General features: G+C 38.7%; 1 protein-coding gene across 1 annotated transcript in view; it reads left to right on the forward strand.

The window, feature by feature from the left end:
* Positions 1-23,424, forward strand: part of LOC103466206 (neural-cadherin-like) — a 133,468-nt gene that overhangs the window by 85,850 nt on the left and 24,194 nt on the right. Inside the window, exons 16-25 of the mRNA XM_008411644.2 lie at positions 2,806-2,949; positions 4,987-5,270; positions 5,773-7,381; positions 8,115-8,208; positions 9,010-9,194; positions 10,159-10,388; positions 11,935-12,212; positions 15,685-15,899; positions 21,222-21,346; positions 21,529-21,656. Of these exons, the coding sequence (XP_008409866.1) occupies positions 2,806-2,949; positions 4,987-5,270; positions 5,773-7,381; positions 8,115-8,208; positions 9,010-9,194; positions 10,159-10,388; positions 11,935-12,212; positions 15,685-15,899; positions 21,222-21,346; positions 21,529-21,656 (3,292 nt within the window). The remainder of the gene's footprint in view (positions 1-2,805; positions 2,950-4,986; positions 5,271-5,772; positions 7,382-8,114; positions 8,209-9,009; positions 9,195-10,158; positions 10,389-11,934; positions 12,213-15,684; positions 15,900-21,221; positions 21,347-21,528; positions 21,657-23,424) is intronic.

Genomic DNA, 23,424 nt, shown 5'->3' on the forward strand with positions numbered 1-23,424 from the left:
AATTTTTTCACATTGTTTTAATGCCACAACCACAAAGCTCAGTTCATGTTATGGAGATTTTATATGAAAGACCAATTTGATTGTGAAGTGATAGAAAAACAATTATAAAAATCTAAGAACTCCAAAAGTTGCTTTGGTAGTCCATATTTTGTAGAGTCAACTTATGTTGCAGTGATAGCTGCTGCTTTATGGGAGTGTGTCTACCAGCTATGCACATMTAGGAAGTTGAATTTATTTGTCCATTCTTCTGTTCAAAATAGCTCAAACTGAGTTAGACTAAAGGGACAGTGTCTGTAAACACACATTTCAGCCACAAGTTCACAACCGGAGTCAGATTAGGACTGGGCCATTCTTGCTTATTATTTTTTAGGTTGTAACTTTGTAAAATTAGGAAAAGTTCAGGGATTTTGGACAGTTTTTCAAGGAGACGAATGACCAATATGTTGTGTTTTAAGCCATGGCTACTAAAAATATGTCCCAGGAGGCTGGAAGCTCTGACTGCCCATACTTGAAGCAGTATTTGTAATACGGGCTCTTATTTTCTGAAAAAAACATTTTCCTTTAATGTGGCTACGGACAAACTAAACTCATATTATGCTGTCTTTTACAAACATTATCTCGCGTGGGAAAAAGGTTATAAACATTGTTTTTGAGAATGTATTAAGCAGAATTACAGTTGTTCAATTCTTATTTTAGTCGTCCATCTTAACACCACTTTACGTTTTTGTTTTGTCAGGCTTTTCAAAGAAAGAGGCTTGTTAGATGTCCCTGATTTGCATGAAGTATTCTTGTCTTCAACCTCATGAAAATGTTAAGCAGTCCATTTGACATCTCTAAATCAACAAGGGGAACTTCGGTGTATTGATTTTCTTTTTAAGCAGTCAGAGAGTAATGTCACTGTGATGCTTAGAGTGTTTTACATTTGTAAAACCTTCCTAGTCCATAAATAATATGAATTCAAATGAGACAAGTCTTCCTTATACAATCACAATTGGGCTGTCTGATTCTGACAGTCAAGGATCTGTCGAGCAATGATCTTGATAGATCCTAGACTTTTGCCCTCTAACTGACCAAAACACATCTATACATTTATTTCAATACAATTCAGTTTCATTTACATGCCTCCCCATTACAACAAATATCCTCATCAGGGATTTTACAAAAGAAACGGGTTCAATTTAAATCTCGTCCAGTTCTTTCCAAAATAATTGGATCATATGGTCATAATTAGATTCAAGGATTTAAAATCCAATTTGCTCCCAGTTACAGTACAATTGAATCAAAGTCAGTTGATTATACCCTCACTGGCCATTTTATTAGGTACATTTCACTGGCACAAGGTTGCACTACCATTGCATTAGTTCTTCATGGCATAGATTCAACAAGTTGTCCACATAACTACATTGAGTTGCCGTACTGTGATTGACTGTGTCATTATATCTGCTGGCAAACAATCATACATGTATATAAAGTGGTCAGTAAGTTTATAAAACCAATTGTAAAACGATTCTGAGGAACTCTGATGTTTATTGAAAAGAAAATATATTCCCAGCGGCTTTTATTATTAGCCCTGTTGTGAGAGTTTTCATTGAAGAAGCCGTGATTTCTTTTTTTGTTGAGTAACTTTGACTTTCACACTAATGTATTATTTCTGTTTTAACGGTAAAAATAATTGCAAACACGGCCTGATGGGGTAACACTGAGCTGTCTAACTCTGTCTGGTGCACGGCACTGTGTCTGTGCCTTGAGTTTTAAACAGATTACATCAGTTTACATTCACACCTTGGGTTTCAATTTGAAAAGCAGAATCTCTTAATCTGATTTATTCCACTGCCATGACCAGAATGCCTAAGCGTCCTACAGCCTGAAAACAGCTTGGAGATTTATCGGTATTATGGGTTCATATATTTATTTCTGCTGTAGTGCCCCCCACCTTTTTACAAGTTCTAATTGTCCCTGTTTATTATTTAATCTGTACAGCTTGTGTTTGTAAACCTTAAATTGTGTGAGACATTTAGACAGTTAAAAAATCTCAGCCTGTATCTGGAGTGATGTAACATGACATTTGCATAGAAGATGAGTCTTTMATTTGTATTTGTGAAGATGGTATTAGGGTGTTGCAGGTGATGTTTTGGAGCAGTAAAGCCCTCTCTCTTGGGTTGGCAGGGCTGCTTAGCATTTACAATGAGCCTTAGCTGTGTCTACATATCTTCCACATCCAGGAGGGCTCATCTACACTGCAAACATTACCTGTCTCTTTGTCACCCCTGCGGGAAACACCAAAAAATAAAAATAAAATAAAATAAAATAGGGGAAAAGGCAAAAACAAGCCAAGAAAATAAAGCTGCGTGCCACTATCATCATCTCTTACTGCAATGGGTTTAAATTAACATGTTGACAGCAAGCTCTCAGAGCAGATAATTTACTCTTTCTAACTAAAGAAATAAACGGTGTAATGAGGAGGGCACAGATAAGACACAAACACTTGTCATCTTATTAATATTTAACCTTCCCAGCAAAGAGTTTCTGTATCTTTTCCCTGCAAAAATAAAGATGCTTGAGGAGGTTTAGCACTGACACTGTTATTGTGCTGTCATCAGAGCTAAAACAATACATAAATTTAAATTTAAATTACAGCAAACATGAATCTTAATAAAAGTTTTATAACCTTTAAGTTAGAGGGAATTATTAAATGTTGCTTTCTCCCTAAAAAACACTCTTATTTGTGAATTATAAATACTCACAAATAAGAGTTACGCCCTATGCGTTAGTGTTTAATCTTTTCCTATTCTGTCACTTTTGCAGACACAGCATATGTGAGGGTTTTCATCAGCGATGTCAAYGACAACAAGCCCGTCTTTGCTCAGCGACTGTATGAAGTCGCTGTCGATGAGAATGCAGATGTTGGTCTGACTGTTGTCACCGTCAGCGCCACTGATGAGGATGAAGGTACGCTTGATGAAGCAACAGAAGCGATGGAATTCAAAGCACATTTTTATTTATTTTATTTTTTTCCTCCTACCAATCCCCAGAGTTGAAGGTTAAAAAAGCAAACCAACAGGAATCCATTTAAAAGTTATCTTAAAAATGTACCTGGGTTTGCAGATTTATTTATTTTTTTCCTCTCTTTCTTTGAGGAACAAACTTTTTTTTGACACTCCATCAGTCCATTTTTCATTGACTGCTGTGTCAAATAGAAACTTTTTTGCAGAATGGCTTTTATTTGCAGCGACATGCACAAAGCCACCCTAAAGGACAGACTTTTTCCAATCTGGCCTGTGCTCTGCAAAAATCATGTCACTAAAATCAAACTGTGTACTAGTATTAGCASTCATTTAAGTGCTCAGTAATGCACTGTAGCACATATGTTCCAAAAAGACTGACATGCTCCCCCACAGTAGGTGGGTGGGATTTAAGCAATAAAGCAGTTGCTCATCCTTCATATGGCAGTCTAAGATCCAGTTATCAGCAATGTTTAGGTCCGTTAATCAAGTATTTATGGAGAGCGGGGGTGCAGCTTAGGCTGGGCTGCCACGCTAATGATAAATGGCTGTGCAATAACACGCCAACCCCCCAACATTAGAGTTACAATGTGATTGTACTTSTGCCAAAGAGGCTACTCTCAATCTGTCTTGCTTAAAAACTCCACCCTGACTCTGGTCACTGCAAGCCTGCCAGCGCCCTGCAGTAGACGAGGGGAACTCTGTCAGTTATGGCTGTTTTAATAATACAGATTAATGTATTAACACAGGATTGTAACAACTTAATCCCAACAGGATGATTGAAAGCAAAGACTATATGTTCCAGAAGATTATCTCATCTAACATTAGATTAGATGGTCTCCATAGGGGCACAGAAGATAAGTTGAGATATTGACTTCCTCTTTCCTCCACTACATCCCTGAACCTCAGCCAAGCCCCAAAATAATTCCCTTAAGGACAGTATAGGAGTGCATTATGCTGCCTTCCACTCATTACTTTTCCGGTAGTCCTTTTTAATTAGTATCTGATTGAATTCGAGAAGACAAAGTACAAAGTTTCCGTTTAATGAAGTAATCAAAACAAGAAGGGGTTACGTGAATATCTAGTCGCTTGTGAGTGTTGGAGGAAATGAGGTGTAATACCCTCGTGACTGCTGCAGAGGCACAGCAGCACGAAGGTAGGAGGTGTTAAAAGACGGCTTGTTTCACTATGTCTAGATTGCCACTAACAGACCCGGCCCAAGATTATATGAAACCATAAGAAGATTTCATTTTGGGGCCCAACTCCACTTTTGGCCACCAGTCACCATAATACCATTGACTTCCCTTTTACACTTTAGCAATCTGCATTTAAAGCTCCGATCCCACTCCTATGCAGTTTGCAACATACTAAAACTAAACTCTACAATTTAAGATGTGTTGATTTTATATCTTTTTGCTCATTGGTGTTATGGTGACCAAAGTTTGAGTCAAGATCCTTAAAGAAATGAATTTACAGTTGCCAAAAACATAATGATATTTATAATAATAATGGTATTAAGGAATGTTTTTCATGATGACAGTCACAACAATCCTGGAAAATGTAACACTGAATAATGTTAAAGTCTTCACTTTATGTAAACTTTTTGTTTCTTGTGTATTTTTTTAAAGTTAATACTCCAATTTGACATTGTAAAAAGCGTTTCTGGAAAGACTGACTACTCATTAGATAGCATACACTTAAGGCCAAATTATTAATGTCACTGACAAATTTAGATTTTTTCATTTGAAGTTTGATTCAGGTAGAAAATGAGACATTTCTCAAGATGTAAAACAATGTAGAAGTACGAATTAAAAGAAAATCTTGCATAATTTTTATTTTAAAAAGTAAAAATTGTCTGTTAACATTCAAATCTAAATTGTGGTTATGCCTCAATGTTAACATCAACTTTCCTGTCCAGATGATTAATGCCCTCTTAAAATTTGACAATATTTTTCTAATGATGCATTTGTAATTTATTCCACAGGAGCCAACGCCAAGCTCCGCTACCAAATAACATCTGGCAACAAAGGGGGTGCTTTTGACATCGAGCCGGAGGTCGGGACAATATTTATTGCACAGTCGTTGGACTATGAAAAGCAAAAGCGATACAAGCTGTTGGTCCTCGCCTCTGATGGGAAGTGGGAAGATTATGCTGCTGTTGTAGTCACCATAGTCAATAAAAACGATGAAGCACCTGYGTTTTCTATGAATGAGTACTATGGAWCTGTCACCGAAGAGCTCGATGGGTCTCCTGTTTTTGTGTTACAGGTGAGAAGCCTTCAGTAAAAAGGAACACCCTKTGTCTGTTTTAGAAATKACAGTATCTCCAATTAACTTTGGACATATCCCTTCTTTTTAATGAGCTTCTTTCCTAGCTTTGCTCTCAGTGTAAATTTATGTGGCATCTAAGTAATTATTACAGTTTACTATTCCGGCATGTTATTTCAGTTTATCTACTGCTGGTGTTTAACCATAGCTTGGCATATTATAGAASTTAAATCTCTTTAATTCACAGAGACAGCAGAGATAATTCTTGTGCCGTAACGCAGTGACACCCACTCTCAGGCGAGATGGAAAACACATGCCTGATCTGAACTCGTTGCTTTAATTAAGCTGGACAGGAACAGTGAGAAAACTTAAATGGATGTACACAAATGGAGGCCAAAGCAAAAGCCTCTTGAGTGATGGTTGAGAAGAGATAAAGGGGAAACAGTAATTTGGGTTTGAGTGGGTGAATGTATTCCCATTTTCTAAAGATTTTGTCTTACAGGTTACAGCCACTGACCCAGACAAAGACGCAGACCAGGGCGCCATCCGGTACTCCATTCATGGCCAAGGTGCTGARTCGCATTTCATGATTAACGACATCACAGGGGAGATGTACGCCCAGCGAACCGTGGACCGAGAGGAGCGGGCTGTGTGGCGCTTTGTTGTCATGGCAACAGACGAAGAAGGCGAGGGCCTTACTGGCTTCACAGATGTTATTATCAACGTGTGGGACATCAACGACAATGCCCCAACCTTTGTGTGCGCACCTGATAATTGCCATAGCAGCGTGGCTGAAAACTCTCCTCCTGGAACGTTTGTGGTTGAAATGACAGCCGTGGATCTGGACGACGCAGCCGTGGGTCAAAACGCCATCCTCACCTACCGGATTACAGATAATGCACAGAATTCGGACAATGCGAACCTGTTCACCATTGATTCCAGCACTGGAACCATATCCGTGGCAGCAGAAGGCCTGGACAGAGAGCTTGCTGATAGCCACCATTTGGTTGTGGAGGCCAGGGACGGCGGCGGAATGACAGGCACGGCCACAGTCACTGTGGTGGTGACAGACGTTAATGATCATGTGCCAAAATTTAGTGAGGACTGGTGTGGCGCTCGTGTACCCGAGAGCAYACTGGAGGACTCGTCCCTCCTGGAGCTGAGTGCTGTGGACCCTGATGTTGGTCACTACGGCCAGTTGGCATTCAGTGTGGTTGCCGGAGATGCAGAGCAGCGATTCTATATTGTCAGTCACAAACTGGAGCAGAAAAGCACTCTGAGGCTCAAAAAGAAGCTGGACTTTGAGCATCCAGATGAACAAAGGTTTAACCTCACCATCAAAGTGGAGGACTCCAATTTTGCCAGTTTTATCCACTGTATGATCCTAGTAGAAGATGAAAATGATAATGCACCTGTGTTTAGCCCGAGTTCTCACCTGCTCTCCCCTGTGCCTGAAGACGTACCAGTAGGCACCAGTATAATTCAAGTCGTAGCCACTGACTCTGACTCTGGTCTGAACGGGGATGTTTTCTACAGCATTCTCCCCCATTCAGACCCGTACGGACACTTTACAGTCAACCGAGGTGGTGTTGTCACTGTCACCAAGTCTCTGGATAGGGAGATGGTGGCAGGTTATGAGTTGGTTGTCATAGCGACAGACCGTGGCACACCAGCGCTGACTGGCAGTGTTACGGTCCACTTGCCGTTGCTCGACATGAATGATAACGGACCAGAGCTGGAGATGCTCTACTCCCCCGTGCTGTGGGAGAATGGGCCCGCGCCTCAAGTGGTCCATCTTAACGGGAGCTCAACCCTCCTTCATGTTGTGGATAAAGACACCCCACAACACGGGCCGCCTTTCCTCATCTCCCTGCCCTCGGCTTACTCTGCTGACTTCCACCTGCAGGACCATGGGGACGGCTCTGCCACACTCACCACCCTGCGGAGATTCGACAGGGAAAGGCAGAGCGAATACCACTTACCGGTCGTAATGATTGACAGTGGACTTCCACCGATAACGGCCACAAGCACTCTCACCATCACTATTGGTGATCATAATGATAACGCCCATCAGGCAGGGGAGAAAGATGTCTATGTGCATAGCCGCAAGGGTGAGTTGCTTGCTTACCCCCTCATTTCATTTCTTGCTTCTTCTTCCTTGTTTTTGCTTTTGCACTGCAGGCAGAGKTTGAGTGAAGAAAAGAAAAGGAAAAACTAAGGCTAAAGCTGAAGGGAAAACTTATAACTATAGCTATACTGACTCAGTGTGGTCTGGAATTCATAATTGTTTGCTCACATTTACACTGTGTTATGYTATGGTAATTATGTCAAATTCCTCCTCCAGCTCAGGGTGCTTTCATTCCTTCCTTTAGCCTAAAGCTCATGGGTACATCATTTTATTGCAGGATCATCATTCTTCTTTTGTCTGTTTCTTTTTGCCCTACAGGTAAGTTGGCTATGAATATTGGCTTGTTAGTATTTTRATCCTACACAGAGYTACATGGCAGTTCTGGTAATTGTGGGTAACAGGAGTGCCATGACTCGTGGAGGCTGCCATTGTTTACCCAGCTGCGGTGCTCTGGCACTGCAGGTCGATAATAGCATAATCCATAGTGAGATAGCCTTGCTTCCTTAAGCCCCACGCTCTCTGAAGTGGAGCAATGAGAGTCTATTCATTCCAGCGGTGGGACTCCACAGTTATGAGCATAATAAGCAGAACACAAGAATGCAGGAGAAGGAGAAGTGAGGGATGAAAAGATAAGTGTTGGYATCAGCAGATTCTGTCCAGACTGAATCAATGTGTATGTATGCATGYGTGTGTGTGCGTGTGTTTACCTTGAACAGGAAGGATGGGAAATGCAGCTCTAGGGAAGGTGTATGCCCCAGATCCAGATGACTGGGACAACAAGACCTACAGTCTGGAGACAAGTGCAGCTAAGTAAGAGCTCAGTGCTAATTGGCTATAATTTTTTTCCTCTTAAAACTTACTGATCTTTAAATGTGCCGCAGCGGTTTAAGTGCTAGAGCTTTGAAAAAATGTGCCGCATATGCAGGGAAAAAAAAAGAGAAAAAGTTTGTGTTCGGAGTGATGAGCCTGTAYTCCCCCAAAAAACTTCTCTGAATGATATCATTTGGTCTAAACAGTGCTTACCTTGCTATTTTTCCACAGCTCGGAGGCAATTCCCTGCCCTCTACTATATCCCACACTTTCCATTAAGATTTTAATCTCTGTAATCTTCAGTGATTGTTATTCTGGAAACTGTGACCATAACGAACAATCACAGAAATCTTGATCATACTTCGGAACGGTTAAAGGCTGAAACAGCCTATATGACCACATTCTAACTACTTCAGGGACCTTGGGTTGTTATTCAGTGTGAACACTTTCAGAATCAGATTAGAAATACCAGTTGCATATTTGTTTTATTCATACAGCAACTTCTGTCACCATGACAACTACCAAGCCCTGGTAGGACCTTTTGGATCTGAAGACATTTTTTCTTCCCTTTTGTTTTTTTTTCTTCTTCTACTATTTTGGATGCATTTTTGTGCTTCTTGTTTTGTTTAAATATTAATTTCTATTTAGCACTTCCTGTTCAGTGAGGAATGAGTGATAAATATAGAAAAACAGATCCATCCATCTAAACATTGGCTACAAATGAACCGAGATCTCTAAAAAGCATTTGTCTGAATTAATCCTCTGTTGTCTTTCTGGTAACCATTCTTCTGCTCTTCTCAGATACTTCAGTGTGAATCAGAGCTCAGGGATGCTGACTGTCCGGCAAAACACTCCGCCGGGCAGCTACTGGTTAAGAGTTGGGGTTTCTGATGGGGTGTGGCCTGACGTGATATCAGGAGTCAGGGTTCACATCAGGGAGCTGGAGGAAAAGGCCATTCTGTCGTCCGCCTCACTGCGTTTGACAGGTAATGTGTGCAGAAACACATTTTCACCTGATTGCATAAATTTAGTGTTAATTCTAAATCTGTTGGTGGAAGCATTAGAGCAGGTGGATTGAAACTTTATTTAACGGTAGTGTTACTTTACGACCTCCCGACCTAAAAATCAGAAATGGATTAAATAATAAAACTTCCCGATAGACGAAAGCTCGCTCTTTGTTGACTGTGGTTAATTCTGTTTGGACACCGATGTTGAACGTGACAGCATGTTCCACGAGTCTGAATAAATTAGTACTTTTCCTTTAATGATTATCAAGTTGTCAATCCAGTTAACACCTAAATAACAGGCTGTCAAGAAATCTTTTTCCCCTCCAACTTGTATTGTTTAACATTTCTAAGCATTGCAAAGCATCCATTCACAGTGCTCGGTTTTCTTCTTCTGTTCCTTGCTCTGCTGCGGTCTGAGGTTCATGTTAGTGTATTCATTTTTTCTGGCAGTCTCTCAGATCAAATCTCCGTTATAAAGGTCAATCTAGAAGTGTCAGGTAAAGTCCTTGACATTTAAAAAGCCATTCGGCGAACAGAGTCAAAGGCTGTTATGGATGCCTCTGACTCAGAGTTGTTATCATGTTTGMGAGATTAAAGATGACTGCTCACATTTTGCTGGTGGGTTCCACCCAAAACATGATTGATTTTCCAGTCCTTAAAAACGTTTTGTACAAGGCAGTCTGTCAAGACTCCGGCCTCGTGCCCATGTGCAAACAGATGTTTTTTTTTGTTTTTTTTGTTCTTTTCTTTGTACTGTGCTGCATCTGGACTCATTTAACTCATGGACGGCTCCAAGAGRAAGCAGATCAATAGAGGGAGATGTTAGGCTACCTCTTGTGTTAATGGAATAAGGAACTTCACCGACTTTGATCAACTCTCCKGTTGTCATTGACGAGTCAGTAGTTCTTATTTCATGAGCCTCCATTCTCTTTGTTTCCCAAAGGCATTACAGCGAGAGAATTTATTGACTCAAACGTCGAGGGGAAAAGTCGGCTGGAGGCGTTCTGGGACTTCCTGTCTGAAACCCTGTCTGTCAGACCGGGAACTATCAACATTTTCAGTGTAGCAGACAGAGAGGCGAGAACAGTGGACATCCATTTCTATGTGCTAACCGATAATGGCTACTTGCGCCCAGAGAAACTGCACAGTGTCCTGGCTGCACATAAAAAGAAGGTATGTATACCATCCTGTCAGACCGATAGAGATCACCGTTCATAAATCAAGTGATAAACCTAGGAGCTTGAGGGAAAGAGATAACCAAGCTTTTTATCTGCCCTTTCATTCTCACACTGAATTTCTGTCGGTTTACGGCCTGACCCTGTCATGTCCATTTGTCTCTTATTCAGGTGTTGTCAATGTATCTCTTCCTTCTGGAGCAGCCTTTCTTTCCTCTAGTTTTCCTCTGCATCAGTGTAACTATCTTGCCACTTTAGCTATTAATCTWGAGATCCAGAGCTTCCTGCCTACTCTTCCTCTTTTAAATGTCTTATTAACTGTAGTACACACCCCAAACTCTTTCACATTTGTCACCTTAAAAACAWTGTTTTATTAGGATTTTATGTGACMGTCCAACACAAAGTAGGACAAATTGTTAAAACAAAAGAGAAATTATGTGCAGTTTTCAAAAGGATTTACCAATAAAACTGAATGGCATGCATGTGTGTTTATATTCTCAAAGTAAACATGTTGCCTACAGCTTAGGTGGGAAAACATTTTGAAGGGATAACTATAAGTTTGCCATTCTGCAAATGTAACCTTTATGGAACAGTGAAAAATTGAAAGCCGTACTTGAAAGAAGTCCAGTTTAAAGTATGCCACAGTAGCATAGGGATCATAGTGAAAGAAGACACTCTGGTCAGATGAAACAAAAACTGAGTTTTTATGTCCTTTATRCAAAACATGGTTGATGTCAAATCTACCACTGCACATTTCCCAAAACGCATTATTCCCTCAGTGAAACATTTTGGTTGCAGCAACTTACTATTTGCTGTGCTGCAGGTACAGGATACCTGGTCAGAGTAAATCAGAATCTACAAATGACTTCAGACTGGGTTGGAGGTTCGCCTTCCTGCTGGACAATGACCCAAACATCCAGCCAGTGTTACAATGGAATTAGTTCAGAACAAAGTAAATACATGTATTACAATGGATCAGTCAAATCTCAGACATAAATGCAATTTGGGTTCTGGTAGAAGACTTAAAGAAATTGCTATTTACAGATGCGATCCTTTCAATTCGATTACCCGTTAGCTATTTTGTACAGAAGAATGTACAAAAGCTGCTCAGAACTTTTAGAGACATATCCCAGAAATCTTGCAGCAGAAGTCGACTCCAAAAAGCAATGACAGACTTGATATTGCTGAATACTTATGCAGAGGCTAGTTTTGAAATATTAATTTGTATTTGTATTATTATTTTTATTTATTTATTTATTTATTTATTTATTTATTTATTTATTTATATTAGTTGTTATTATAACTTGGGCATAATTTTCCTTTTTACCTCAAAATGCACTACTTTGTGTTGGTCTATCACATAAATCCCAATAAATGCAAGAAAATGTGTTTTTCTAATGTAATAAAATGCAAAGCTGAAAGATTATAAGTATTTTCTTGGAAATCCCGTAAAGAATCTTGCAAGATGCAAATCCCTGTTATCTTCACAGACCGTTATTATAATACCTGTTTTGTTTTTTTTCCCCTTCCTTTTCACACTGCAGCTGCAGTCACTCCTGCGTGTGAATGTAAGCCAGGTGCAGGTAGATGAGTGTGTGCGCACTGACTGTAAGAAGACCGGCGGCTGCTACACACAGTTAACCGTCAGTGACTCACCCGCCTTGATAGACTTCGGTGCTTTATCCCTGGCCTCAGTGAAAGTGACATCTTCGGCCGTGTGTGGCTGTGCCGCAAGAGAAATGACCCACCGGATGTGCTCCTACTACCCCGCTAACCCCTGCCTCAATGGAGGGACATGTGTTGACACACAAAATGGGTACAGGTGAGAGACATAGCACTTGTTTGACCTCAGGTGAAATGGACTCTTAAAAAAGGTCAAACATTAACTTGTTTTACTGTTAGTTTGTGCAAATAGTGCCTATAAACATGAAATGCACTTGAACTACTCTGGTGTTGTCAGCTTATCCTCCACAAACTTATATATAGATATGAAACCACTCTTAAAGTAATTTTATTTGTATTGCAGCTGCATTACCTCATGCTGATTTTTCAATGAGAAAAATAACTTCTAATTTGGATACTGAGTATTATTCAGTATGGAAAAAAAATGAAACATTAAGAAAGACAATTTTCCCATGGCATTAAACCTGCTGGTAATGCTTTATATAACTGTCTTTCTCAAATAGCAAAGGCAAATTTTTCTACTATAACATTTTACAAGAAAAATGTAGGGATGAAATGATTAATGTGATATGATTGTGATATTTAATATGCCTATTGCAACTTTTTTTCAAAAAAGCGACAAGCAACAAGTTTAGTGACTTGTTTTGTTATTAGTAATATTTACTTGTCTTGTGTTTTCTATATATCCACCCTATCCTTAACACCAGACTTACGTTAATAAATTCCTGCTAAGGAATTTTCATCTGACCAACACAAATGATTCCAATTAAAATCCCTGTAGTCTTGTTATGGTAGGACAGAAAAGGCTTTTTACTGGCATGCCTTCCAAACACAACAACCAGTCGTTGTGTAGATAGTGCCTAAAGGTTGACTCCTGATGACAACCAATACACCCACTCTTTGCTGTATGTCTTAAGCGTTCACATTTTGATCAGTGGTGAAAAGGATTTGTCTTTTGGTTAGGTTATATTTTTGCCCTCCACATAACCAAGAGGCCATCATTCCAGTTGTCTTTACCGGTTTAATTCATGCAGGGTCACAGGCAGGCTGGTGACTATTTGTAGTAGTCATTAAACAGGCTGAGGGGTGCACACAGTGCAAGGCTAATGGAGAGATGAACAAGACATATGATGATGCTCACACTTGTTTTCAGAGGCCAGCTAACGTAGCATATATGTTTTTGTGAAAATGTGATTTATGTGATTGTGAAAGGAGAGTGGAGTACAAATAGACCCAGTGTTTGTATGAGGAGAACATGCGAACTCCACAAAGAAAAGACCCAGAAGAGATTTATATATATGTATATATAATATATCTAACAAAAATGTAATAGTCATATAGAAGTGACAAATGGTGGCACAAATAATTTTTCTTAAGCATTTTTTTAGCCTTTCTTCCCACTGAATAAATGCATGCAAATGAACATCTGGTTTAAAAAAAATACATTGTGAGATTAAACTGCAGCAAAAAGCACATTTATTATAAGACTTTAATTATTGTAAATGATGTTGATTTTTTTTTTTTTACTTCATTACCTGTGGCAGGCGACAAACAAGAATCACCTTTTCATTGTTAAACTCATTCGACACTTTATTAAGTACATCTGGCTAGGACTGTTGCCTTCAGTGTTGCTTTAATGGGGCATGGTGCTTTATTCTGCAGAAAGTTGTCATCATTTTGATCTAATCTGCCCATGGTCCTCTCACCTCTGACATCAGCAAGACATTTTCTTTCCCACACTACTACTCACTGGTTGTTTTCTCTTTTTTTTAGCCATTCTTCCAGAAAACAAGAGAGATGGTTTTGTGGAAATCCCAGTGGATCAGCAGTGTCTGAGCAATTCAGATCAGCCTGTCTGGCACTAACACCATGCCACATTGAAAGCCATTTAAGTTCTTTTTGTTCCACATTGTATATTCTTCACCCAATCCAGATGACTAAATTCACAGCATTGCTGTTTTGTTATTTGTTTTTTTCTATTAGCAGGCAACTGAATAAGTGCACGTGATAAAGTGACGAGTATTTCATGACTTTAATTTTATATTAAGCCTAACCCTTGATTGTTTCTTGCTCTTATAATAAATATCATTGCCTTCAGGTTTAAAAAGCTCAGTGGAAGTCTTTACAAAAAAAAATGCATGGATTTCATTTCACATTTTTTTCATCACACTCTAATGCACAGATTAAATAAATATAGGGCAGAAGGGATTATTTAAATGTATTCCCTACTTCTGTTTGCTTACACTGTGCAAGTAGTCCCAGTAATATGAATGTGTAAAAAAAGTTTACACACCTAGTGGTCACAGGCAGCATAAACACAACTGTATTTTTTGTTTTCATCACATTTTAAATTGTCTCAAACTATTGCAGAACTCATGTTTTCCGAGACACGCGTCTCCTCCTTAGAAACCGTACATGTCACCTGACGTCAATTCAGTCCATCCATAAAGAATCCAATTTTTCCTCCTATCCTCTGTTGAGGGAGCTTAACGGGAAACCTCAGAGAGGAGCTAATCAGATATTGTCAGACAGAAGTGAGAATAACAGGCCGTGCCCTTCCTGATTTGGACTGCCATTGCTCTCATGAGTCACATGAAAGAACAGTGAAAGATTGAGGTGCTCTTTCACTGCTTATTGTGTGCATATGTATGCAAAGGGCTACCCATCAGGTTAAGCCTCCTCTTTTTTGCTGCATATGGATCAGTATTCCTACCATGTGTTGCCCCCGCTGCACAATAAACAGCGATGTGAGAAATAGTCCGTTACAGCCTCAGTACACACAGCCTTCTTTAGACACTGCATGAAAATAGATGGCTTTGACATTATCAGCAAAGCCAGCTTGTCTCACATGCCTGCAGTGGAGGACAGGCTGAGATCAACCAGTCCCCTCAATCCTCGCCATCATTGTGATTGAAAGGGCTGCTTTTCATCACTACATGCATCTCTTTGTTTGGTGGCATTTTTTTGTGATTAAAATTCATCATTACAGACACTTGCTCAAACAGATTCGAGAGTCTCGTGAAAAATGCTTAATTTCCAGTTTGTCCGAGAGCGTCCATCCTTAGCGCTAACGCTGTAATCAAAGTAGATAAGTAGCTACAAAAAGAGGCAATCTAGCAAAGTGTGTAGCATAAGTGTGAGCAGAGGGCAGTTCAGGAGAGTGGGGGGGGGGGGAACTTCTGAAAATCAGTGATGGTTCGACACAGAGAGGAGTGAAAGAAATAGATTTAATTATCTCCTAACAAAGGGAACGTAATGCGCCTGGCCTGAACTGTCTCCGGGGAGTTYGGCTCAGACAGCTGCTATAGATAAAGAATAGACCAGAGTAATGCTGTGTTCATAACTAATTGATTTAATGTAGGACTGAATATTCAGGGCTTTGTCGCTAATGCAAACAATTGATAGATAAAAAGTGCTCCGCTCGCTGTCTGTTGACAGGCAGCGTGTTCAAACACAGTCGGACCTGTCTGCCTGCGTGAATCAACAAGACTGTCACGTACGACAGAGACAATGCGAAGATTTCTGAGAGCTCAAAACTGAATGACACTGATTGTTTCTTTCCACTTGTTTTGTCCTGATTTTTCACACATTTTCCCTTCTCTGTGCTACAGGTGCCACTGCCCCCCACAGCTCGAAGGGCCAGACTGTCAGCAGACAAGACTTAGTTTCCTTGGTAACGGCTATGCCTGGTTTCCTCCCATAAGGCCATGCTTTGATAGCCATCTTTCGCTCGAGTTTATGACGGAGGAAGATGACGGGCTGCTGTTGTACGCAGGCCCGTTGGCCACCCTTTTACCTGGGGATAATGAAGACTACATTGCCATTGGTAAGTAAATAAACGAAGGCAAGCCTCAGTAATTACATGTATGCTATTGGGCTTCTGAGCTCTAAAACCTGGAACTTAATTGTGTGCGTTAACTACTGGGAGGTAGCTAATCAACAACAAATATGAGGAAAGCTTTAGGTTTGTGTTTACTTCAGAGACGTATGAGCTCTCAGTCAACTGAGTTATACAACCATCAGCTCAATATGCTTTAAAGACTAAACACTTTTGCTAATAAATATGTAAGCAATCCTTTTTCATAAGCCCCTGAGGTCAATATCATACTTGCAGTGAAACAATCGAAAAACCTTTATTTTCTGTAGATATTCACTATCAGAGTGAACATCAGCAGGACTTGCTGGCCTGCTGTAACTCTTAAGAATAAAAGGAAGCTTTTCTTTTTATTTTTGACATATTGATAAACTTAAAAAAAAAAAGTCTAAGTAAAATAAAATAAATGCATCCTCACTGTGAAGTTATATTTATGGAAAGACATGTTTCTGCAACCAGTTTTGAATTATCAGCCTGTAAATAGGTTTCTCCTGCACCAATTCATACCACCATTTCATACTCATGCATTTCTGGTGCATGAGTATGAAATGGTATTTCTATAACTAATTCTAAAACATGCCTTCGTTTAACTGTGTCTAATTTTCTGAAAATTTTTTTTATTACATCTTAATGTTTGCTTCTGATTCCAGCTTGGATAAGTTGGCTCATAAAATTTGTGACAAATTATAACCCATAATCAAACAAAAATAACTCTAGTTCACACACTTTGTTGTCCTGCTTTTTTTCTACTGTCAGCAGGAGACGGATACCCCCAACCACCAATGTCCTTATTCACATTTGCACTTTCAGTCATTTTGTACCAGGTACAAAACTGTTAATGTCTTCTGAGGGACATTTCATTCCCTCAAACTTCACAGTAAACTTGACAGCCAAAAATAAAAGTAATTGTTGATATTCACCTCATAATTTACTGTAATAGTAAGAAATATGGGTAATCAGAAAGTAATTTTGGTGTGATTACACGTCTTAATCATATTTTAAGGGGTCAAAATGTGGATTGGAAGTAAACTGGTTGTAAATAAGGTATAATATAAAGTTTCAAAATACTAACATAAAAATTAAAAAATAGTATGTGCATAATTAGATTTTTTGTCACCATTCATCTCCACAGTTTATCAAAAATACTGAGCTACAATGAAAAACTAACTCATACTCTGTAGTTTACAAGGGTACAAAAACAGGATACAAAGTGGAAGAGATGAAATGGCAATTGTTTGGTACGGATACCCCCATCCACCAATGTCCTTATTGAAGGAGATTTTTGCCCACAGCCTGTTATTTATGATATTGAATCATTTCCTGCGTGTATATTGTACAGAATTACTTGAAGTTTTTGAAAGTCAAAAAGTGGTACGCAAACCAAAACAGCAACCAAAGGTATGATTTTAGAAGCACATTTTTCTTTCTGTCTAGCTCTGCCACTACAAATATTTCTTAGCATCACATTTCATGAAAAAAATGTTTTGTAGCTGTTGTTTCAATTTTTTAGTGTTTAGAGACTGCAGCAGTACCTGCTTCTATTTCTAATGGCTGTTTGAACTTGATGGTAAAAACATCTTGGATCTATTGTTTTTTTTCTCCCATTAACAGATGATGAGCATAGCTCAGTTTTGACATTTTACTCACCTTGAACATTTATGTCTGTCTTAACATCCATCCATTTTCTGTACACCCTTGTTCCTTGGTGGGGTCAGGAGGGTTCACCCTGGACAGGTTGCCAGTCTGTCGCAGGGCAACACAGAGATACACAGGACAAACAATCATGCACCCACACACTCACACCTAGGGAGAATTTAGAGAGACCAATTAACCTAGCAGTCATGTTTTTGGACTGTGGGGGGAAACCGGAGTACCGGGAGAAAGACCACCATGCACAGGGAGAACATGCAAACTCCATGCAGAAAGACCCCAGGCTGGGACTCGAACCCAGGACCTTCTTGCTGCAAGGCAACAGCTCTACCAACTGTGCCACTGTTCAGCCCCTGTCTTAACATATTGTAGCAATAAGATCTCATTGATTTCTTTGGTGCCCATTAGTGTGACAGTTGTTGCAATTTTCAAACTATTTGGAAACCAACTTGTGAAGGAAATGCTTCTCAGGAACATCTGACCCAGTGCCTGGCATTGCTAGCCAGTAAATATGAGCACCTCCAGGTTAGATGCTGGAATAGTTAGAGAAAGTTTAAATCTCAGGAGCCAAGTCTCAGGCTCTACGTGTATTAATTAGGAAGTTCAAAGTTAAAGTTCATAGCACTGCAAGACTGCTGGGTCTGAAACAGAAACTCGAATGAAAACAAAGATCAACAAAACCTTAGATAGACCAGAAAGAGCAGCAAGGACTTTTATTTCCAAAACAAAAGGAGAAAATAAAACATATATCTTATGAGAATTTCCAGTTCACAGCAAAAACAAAAAGAGAGCACAACTTTTGACTTTTGAGTGGGTAGATGAAAGGTGAGAAGGTTGAACTTCTTCTGCTCTTAGCGTGACATACTTTCCCCTGTATGTCTGAACAACTCACTGATTAGATTCTTTCAAAGTGCCAGAAGATCAAGTATGTGAAAAACTAATCAGACAAAATGCAAAATGCAGAGCGCATGGAAAAATGTAAAGCTATTGTGTAGATAGCTTTTGTACAACAGTAAAAGCAGTAAAACAGTAAATATTATGCTGCATAGTTGGTAAAAATATCATAAAGCAATAGAAATAATGGTAAATAAAAACACCTACATTTCAAACCACCTGTGTCTTATAAAATTATGATAGCCGTAACTGCAACAATTTTACATCTTTATAGCAATAAAATATGCAGGTGTGTTTGAGCAGGTACACATAAAATATCCCACAAGGAACTGAACTAAACATCCCCAGTCTGAAAGGTTTCAGCAGAAAATTCAAATTAGAATTTTAGATATATTGTTGGAGCATAATTTATGGCCGCAGAAAGAAAACATATCTACTTATATATTTTTGTTCCACGACATGTAAACTATTTGCAAGAGCATAGGATACCTTGAAAGTATGATATGCAATAAGCAGCATTCATCGTACTTGATCAGAAAATGAACATTTAAATGAGCATGAAAGCAAATTATTATTTTTTTTCAAACACTAGACTAATATGAAGAGAAATAAAGACATAGCACTGGTATTAGAATGGAGCCCTGGGAAATTAAATAGTTTTGTTTGGCATAGTTGAAATTACCATCCCTAAAACAAGCCGCACAATTTCAGTGTAATTCTATGAAAACCCTGTTTCTTTATCTCTTCCAATAAAGAATAATGATTTAAAGCCTTTAGCACAAAAATGCTGCAGCAAAATTCTTATCAGCTAGGKATGAGCAATGAAAACCAATTTGGATTGAAAAGCAAATAAAAGTTAATCTGAGATGTTACGTTTATTTGCTTTCATATTTGCAAAACGTGGAAAAATAAAATAATTTTGCCATGTTCGTGTTAAATCTCCTTGCAGGAAAAAGGATTGTCTACGTGTGATAGATTGTTGTCTGTATGCGATCCTTTGAAATCAATAACGGAAAAGCGTAAAGCGTGAGGTGTTGCGCATTTGAGTCTTGATTTACTGAGTTTAAAGATCCCAGTAAGGTCTTACTGGAAAGAAAATATGTTTCCTTTTTTTTTTTTTTTGCGCCTCCAGTAATGATTGATCACTTGTGCCATCACACAGAAAATCAGTGAACCATAGTTGCTTTTTGTTGACTCAGGTCCAGATTTCTTTGAATTGAGCTTTATTTTTTTGCTCTGTTGGGAATCTTTCATAGCATGGTTGAATACCTGGTGCAGTCCACTTCACAGGTAACTACTCGGAAAGCACACAGTGACTTCATGAAAGAAACATCAACACAGTTTATTGTTGCTGATACAAAGGCTCACTCTGGGAACTTTATTTTTTTTTCATAGTTTTTTTTTTTTTTTATCAAAACAAATTAATACAATTTAAGTATGTTTCGCCTTAAAGATCTAATTCCATTGCAGCCTTAGGAGGCACTGAAACATTTAGAAGAAGCATACCATCTTCTCAAGGCAACTAGAGTGAAGACGATGTTAAATATGCTGAATGTAAAAGTAATATCATCCAATTGTGTAACATAGTAAAGAAACAGTCTTTTTAATTTTATATTATATAATGATGCAGTTATAGTGGAGTTTTATCAGGTTATTGTTTCTATCATTGTGCAAATGCTCCCTGCCTACATTCATGGATATACAGTATGTCTATATGTTTTCTAGTTAATGTTCTCCAAACTAATGACTCTTAACGAGCCAAAGTCATTTCTTAAATTTCTTCTGTCACCCCATGATAAAGAGCTATTTTCAGTGTCGGACCCAAAAGAAATAATTTTTTTATTGCCGTAGAATAATCTGAATGGTAGAGGATGTTGTTATTTTAAATGTTCTGGTATTTCAGCTACTTACAAGGTGCATGGAGAGGGACAAAGATCTGGTAAGATAAAGACTCCAGAAAAATTTAAAATTCTGGGGAACCAAAAAATGTTGGCTCTTGTCCATTTTTGGGGTTATGAATGCAGTGAAGTTGGTTCCTTTGCATTTCAAGTGTTGCTGGAGTCTTCTGTCAAACGATCTAAAAAAGGACGATTATTTCTCGTCCTTAAAACATAATGATGAGAAGTGATCCCACAGTATCTCAGATTCTTTGTCGTTCTTAACATTGAGCTTTTTCAAAACATAATCACCTTGTTTTGGCAACAGGCTTGCCAGCAATCAGGGATTAAGTGAAACGTCCTTCTGTATCATGTTACAATTATTCCTATGGCAAACTCGAAGCCATGAATTACTAAAATGCACAATCAACTGTGTACATTCAAGAAATGTAAACCTGAATTCATTTTGAGGCTTTTAACACAACTTTGCCATGAGTGCTCTCAATGTGGCTTGCAGCATACAGTTCTCTCTGCTACTCAGATTCTGCGCTCCAGTCTGTGTTCAGTTGTTTATTCTCTTTGTTTAAGAGAAGAAACTTTCCTTGGGTATTTCCCTGTATCAAACTGGGAACTTGAACCTTGCCTTTTTATTATTTTCTTTTATTTATACCCTGTTTGGTTTACAATACATTTCATCACTATTTTCTGTTTACCCTGGTTTTATATTTTTAATCACACCTGCATTTTGAGCTGCTTTTTGACTTTGACCTTTTTTTCCAATAATTTCCCCCAGAATTAATTGTCCACTTATTTTTCAGCGGCTTCTATTAATTTTGATGTTCGTCTTTTACAGAGCTGATTGGTGGGACTCCTAGCCTTAAAATCAACCATGGCTCTGGGACCCTAGTTCTCCAGTTAACAAATGTTGGAGTGAGTGACAGACGTTGGCACCGCCTTGATGTGAGGAGCAACAGCAAAGTAAGAGAAGTACAGAACTGCCATAGCTCCTACGCGATTGTCACTGACTGTTTCACTCTACGTGCGAGAGAAATGTCAGATTAGAAAACACGCTGCGGTGCCACGGAATTGTCAAGAAGCTCAACATTCATCCCCACATGCGGCTGTAATGACTTCTTTTTTCTTTCCCACCCAATTTAAAGGAAGTGCGCTTTACTCTGGATCGATGCTCCAGTGCGATTGTCATGGAAGCAGAGGGGGTGGATTCTTGGGCGATGACAGAGGATCGCTCTTCCTGTGAAATACGAGGGGTCACGCCCAACAGGGATAAGTAAGACCAATAATTAATTCTGGAAAGAGAAAATAGTTTGGAAAAAGTATCTGTATTTTCAGGCTTTATTTTTCTATCCCTTTGTGTGAACATTCTATCCTACCATTCATCCATCTGTAGATCTAGCTGGCCTTTTCGTGGCCGTACTGCCACGAAATTGTAATTAAAGAGAGGGAAACGCCATTAACGAACAATTCATTTTATAATTAGCATATGAGTTTAATATGTTCCTGTCACAGGTCATTTGGAAAAGATTCGTCCCTCCCTCCAACCATCCATGGTGTTTGCACAGTTCACATTTGAAGCTGGACCACAGTAGAAATATCTCCAATACATGTTTTATGTTTGTATATTTAAAACATGAGTTAAAAAGACACAGATAGGATACATTTGTACTTGAAAATTAAAATATGAAACACGAATCTACGTAAATGAAGCAGATGTGAACTAACTAACCGCTTTGCTTATTATTAACCAAGTGGTTCTTTTAATAAAAAAAGACACAAATTAATGGCTGTATTTTCAATGAGTATTTAATTGGACACAGGAAAATTTGTGGCTGCATTTGTTTTGAGTGCATGAGAAGTAACAGTGTGAATAATTCAAGAGAGCCTTCTTTAAACTGGAGTGTGGCTTTCTTTAGCAAGCCCAAACAAATCTATTTGTGTTTAGTTTCCACTTACTGTTTTTAAACCTAAACTGACGCATGGACCGGAGGGACATGCCCCATATCCTCACTGGGCAGTGTGAGGATTAGATGCAAAACTAGCAGCAGGGGAGGGAAAACTTACACTTTTCAAGATGTTTTGGATTGGTTGCTACTTTCAATGTAGTATTTAGTAGATGCTCTGTTTCACATTCTAATTTGCATTCATGTCTTAATGTTTTCTAAGTCACAAAATGTATGCCTTTTAGGTTTTACTTAGCAACTGGCATTGTACATTACAAATATAAGATAAACAAATGAAAGACAGAACAAAGAAAATTACATATTTTTTCTTCAAAAGTGTATCAAAGCAGTATCAAATTAATTTTCCATTTATTCTCAGTTAAATATCTCAGCTTAGAAATCAAATTGAATCTGTTAACTTAGAATCACGTTTTACCAAACAAAGCATCTTTATGGCATTTCGTACGTTAGACAGCATGTCTAACAGTTCAAACCCAGAAATTCTCATCGAAAATGCTGCTTATGTTTTTCCAGGGTTTATTATTTATTAAAATTAAATCAGATGGATACACAGGCTGTTTTTAGTTTCTCGTGTGCCACACTGTTTTCTCTGGGGGGAAAGAAACTGTTGATGATTTCCTGAAATGTAATCCTTAAAATGCCAATTAATTTTTGACTTCGTATCCTCATAGCATTTTGTGCTTGGTCACGGCTCAACTTGTTTACTACCACCGTGGACCTGGCTTGCCTCTGGACTCATTATTGTTGTTTCAGCTTAGCTACAATTTGAAAATTGCCACCTTACACATAATATTGTGATGAAGCTTTATTATTTTTTGCACACATATTATAAAGATTGTTAGGACTTGGAAAAACTCTCACTATATCATGTATAATCTGTTTGCTCTTTAACCCAGAAGTTGAACTGCACTTCAGCAATACAGCTGTCAAAATGGTATTGTAGCTAAACATCTGTCATGTCCCTCAAGCTTTATATGTCTATCTTTTTTCTTTTAAAAACTGAAAGGTTTATTCACTTTTAAATCTCTGAAAGCTAGTGCTGCACAGGTTGTGGTTGGAAGGGAAGTTACAACAGGG

This window comes from Poecilia reticulata, linkage group LG6 (assembly GCF_000633615.1).
Source record: "Poecilia reticulata strain Guanapo linkage group LG6, Guppy_female_1.0+MT, whole genome shotgun sequence".
NCBI classification, from domain to species: domain Eukaryota; kingdom Metazoa; phylum Chordata; class Actinopteri; order Cyprinodontiformes; family Poeciliidae; genus Poecilia; species Poecilia reticulata.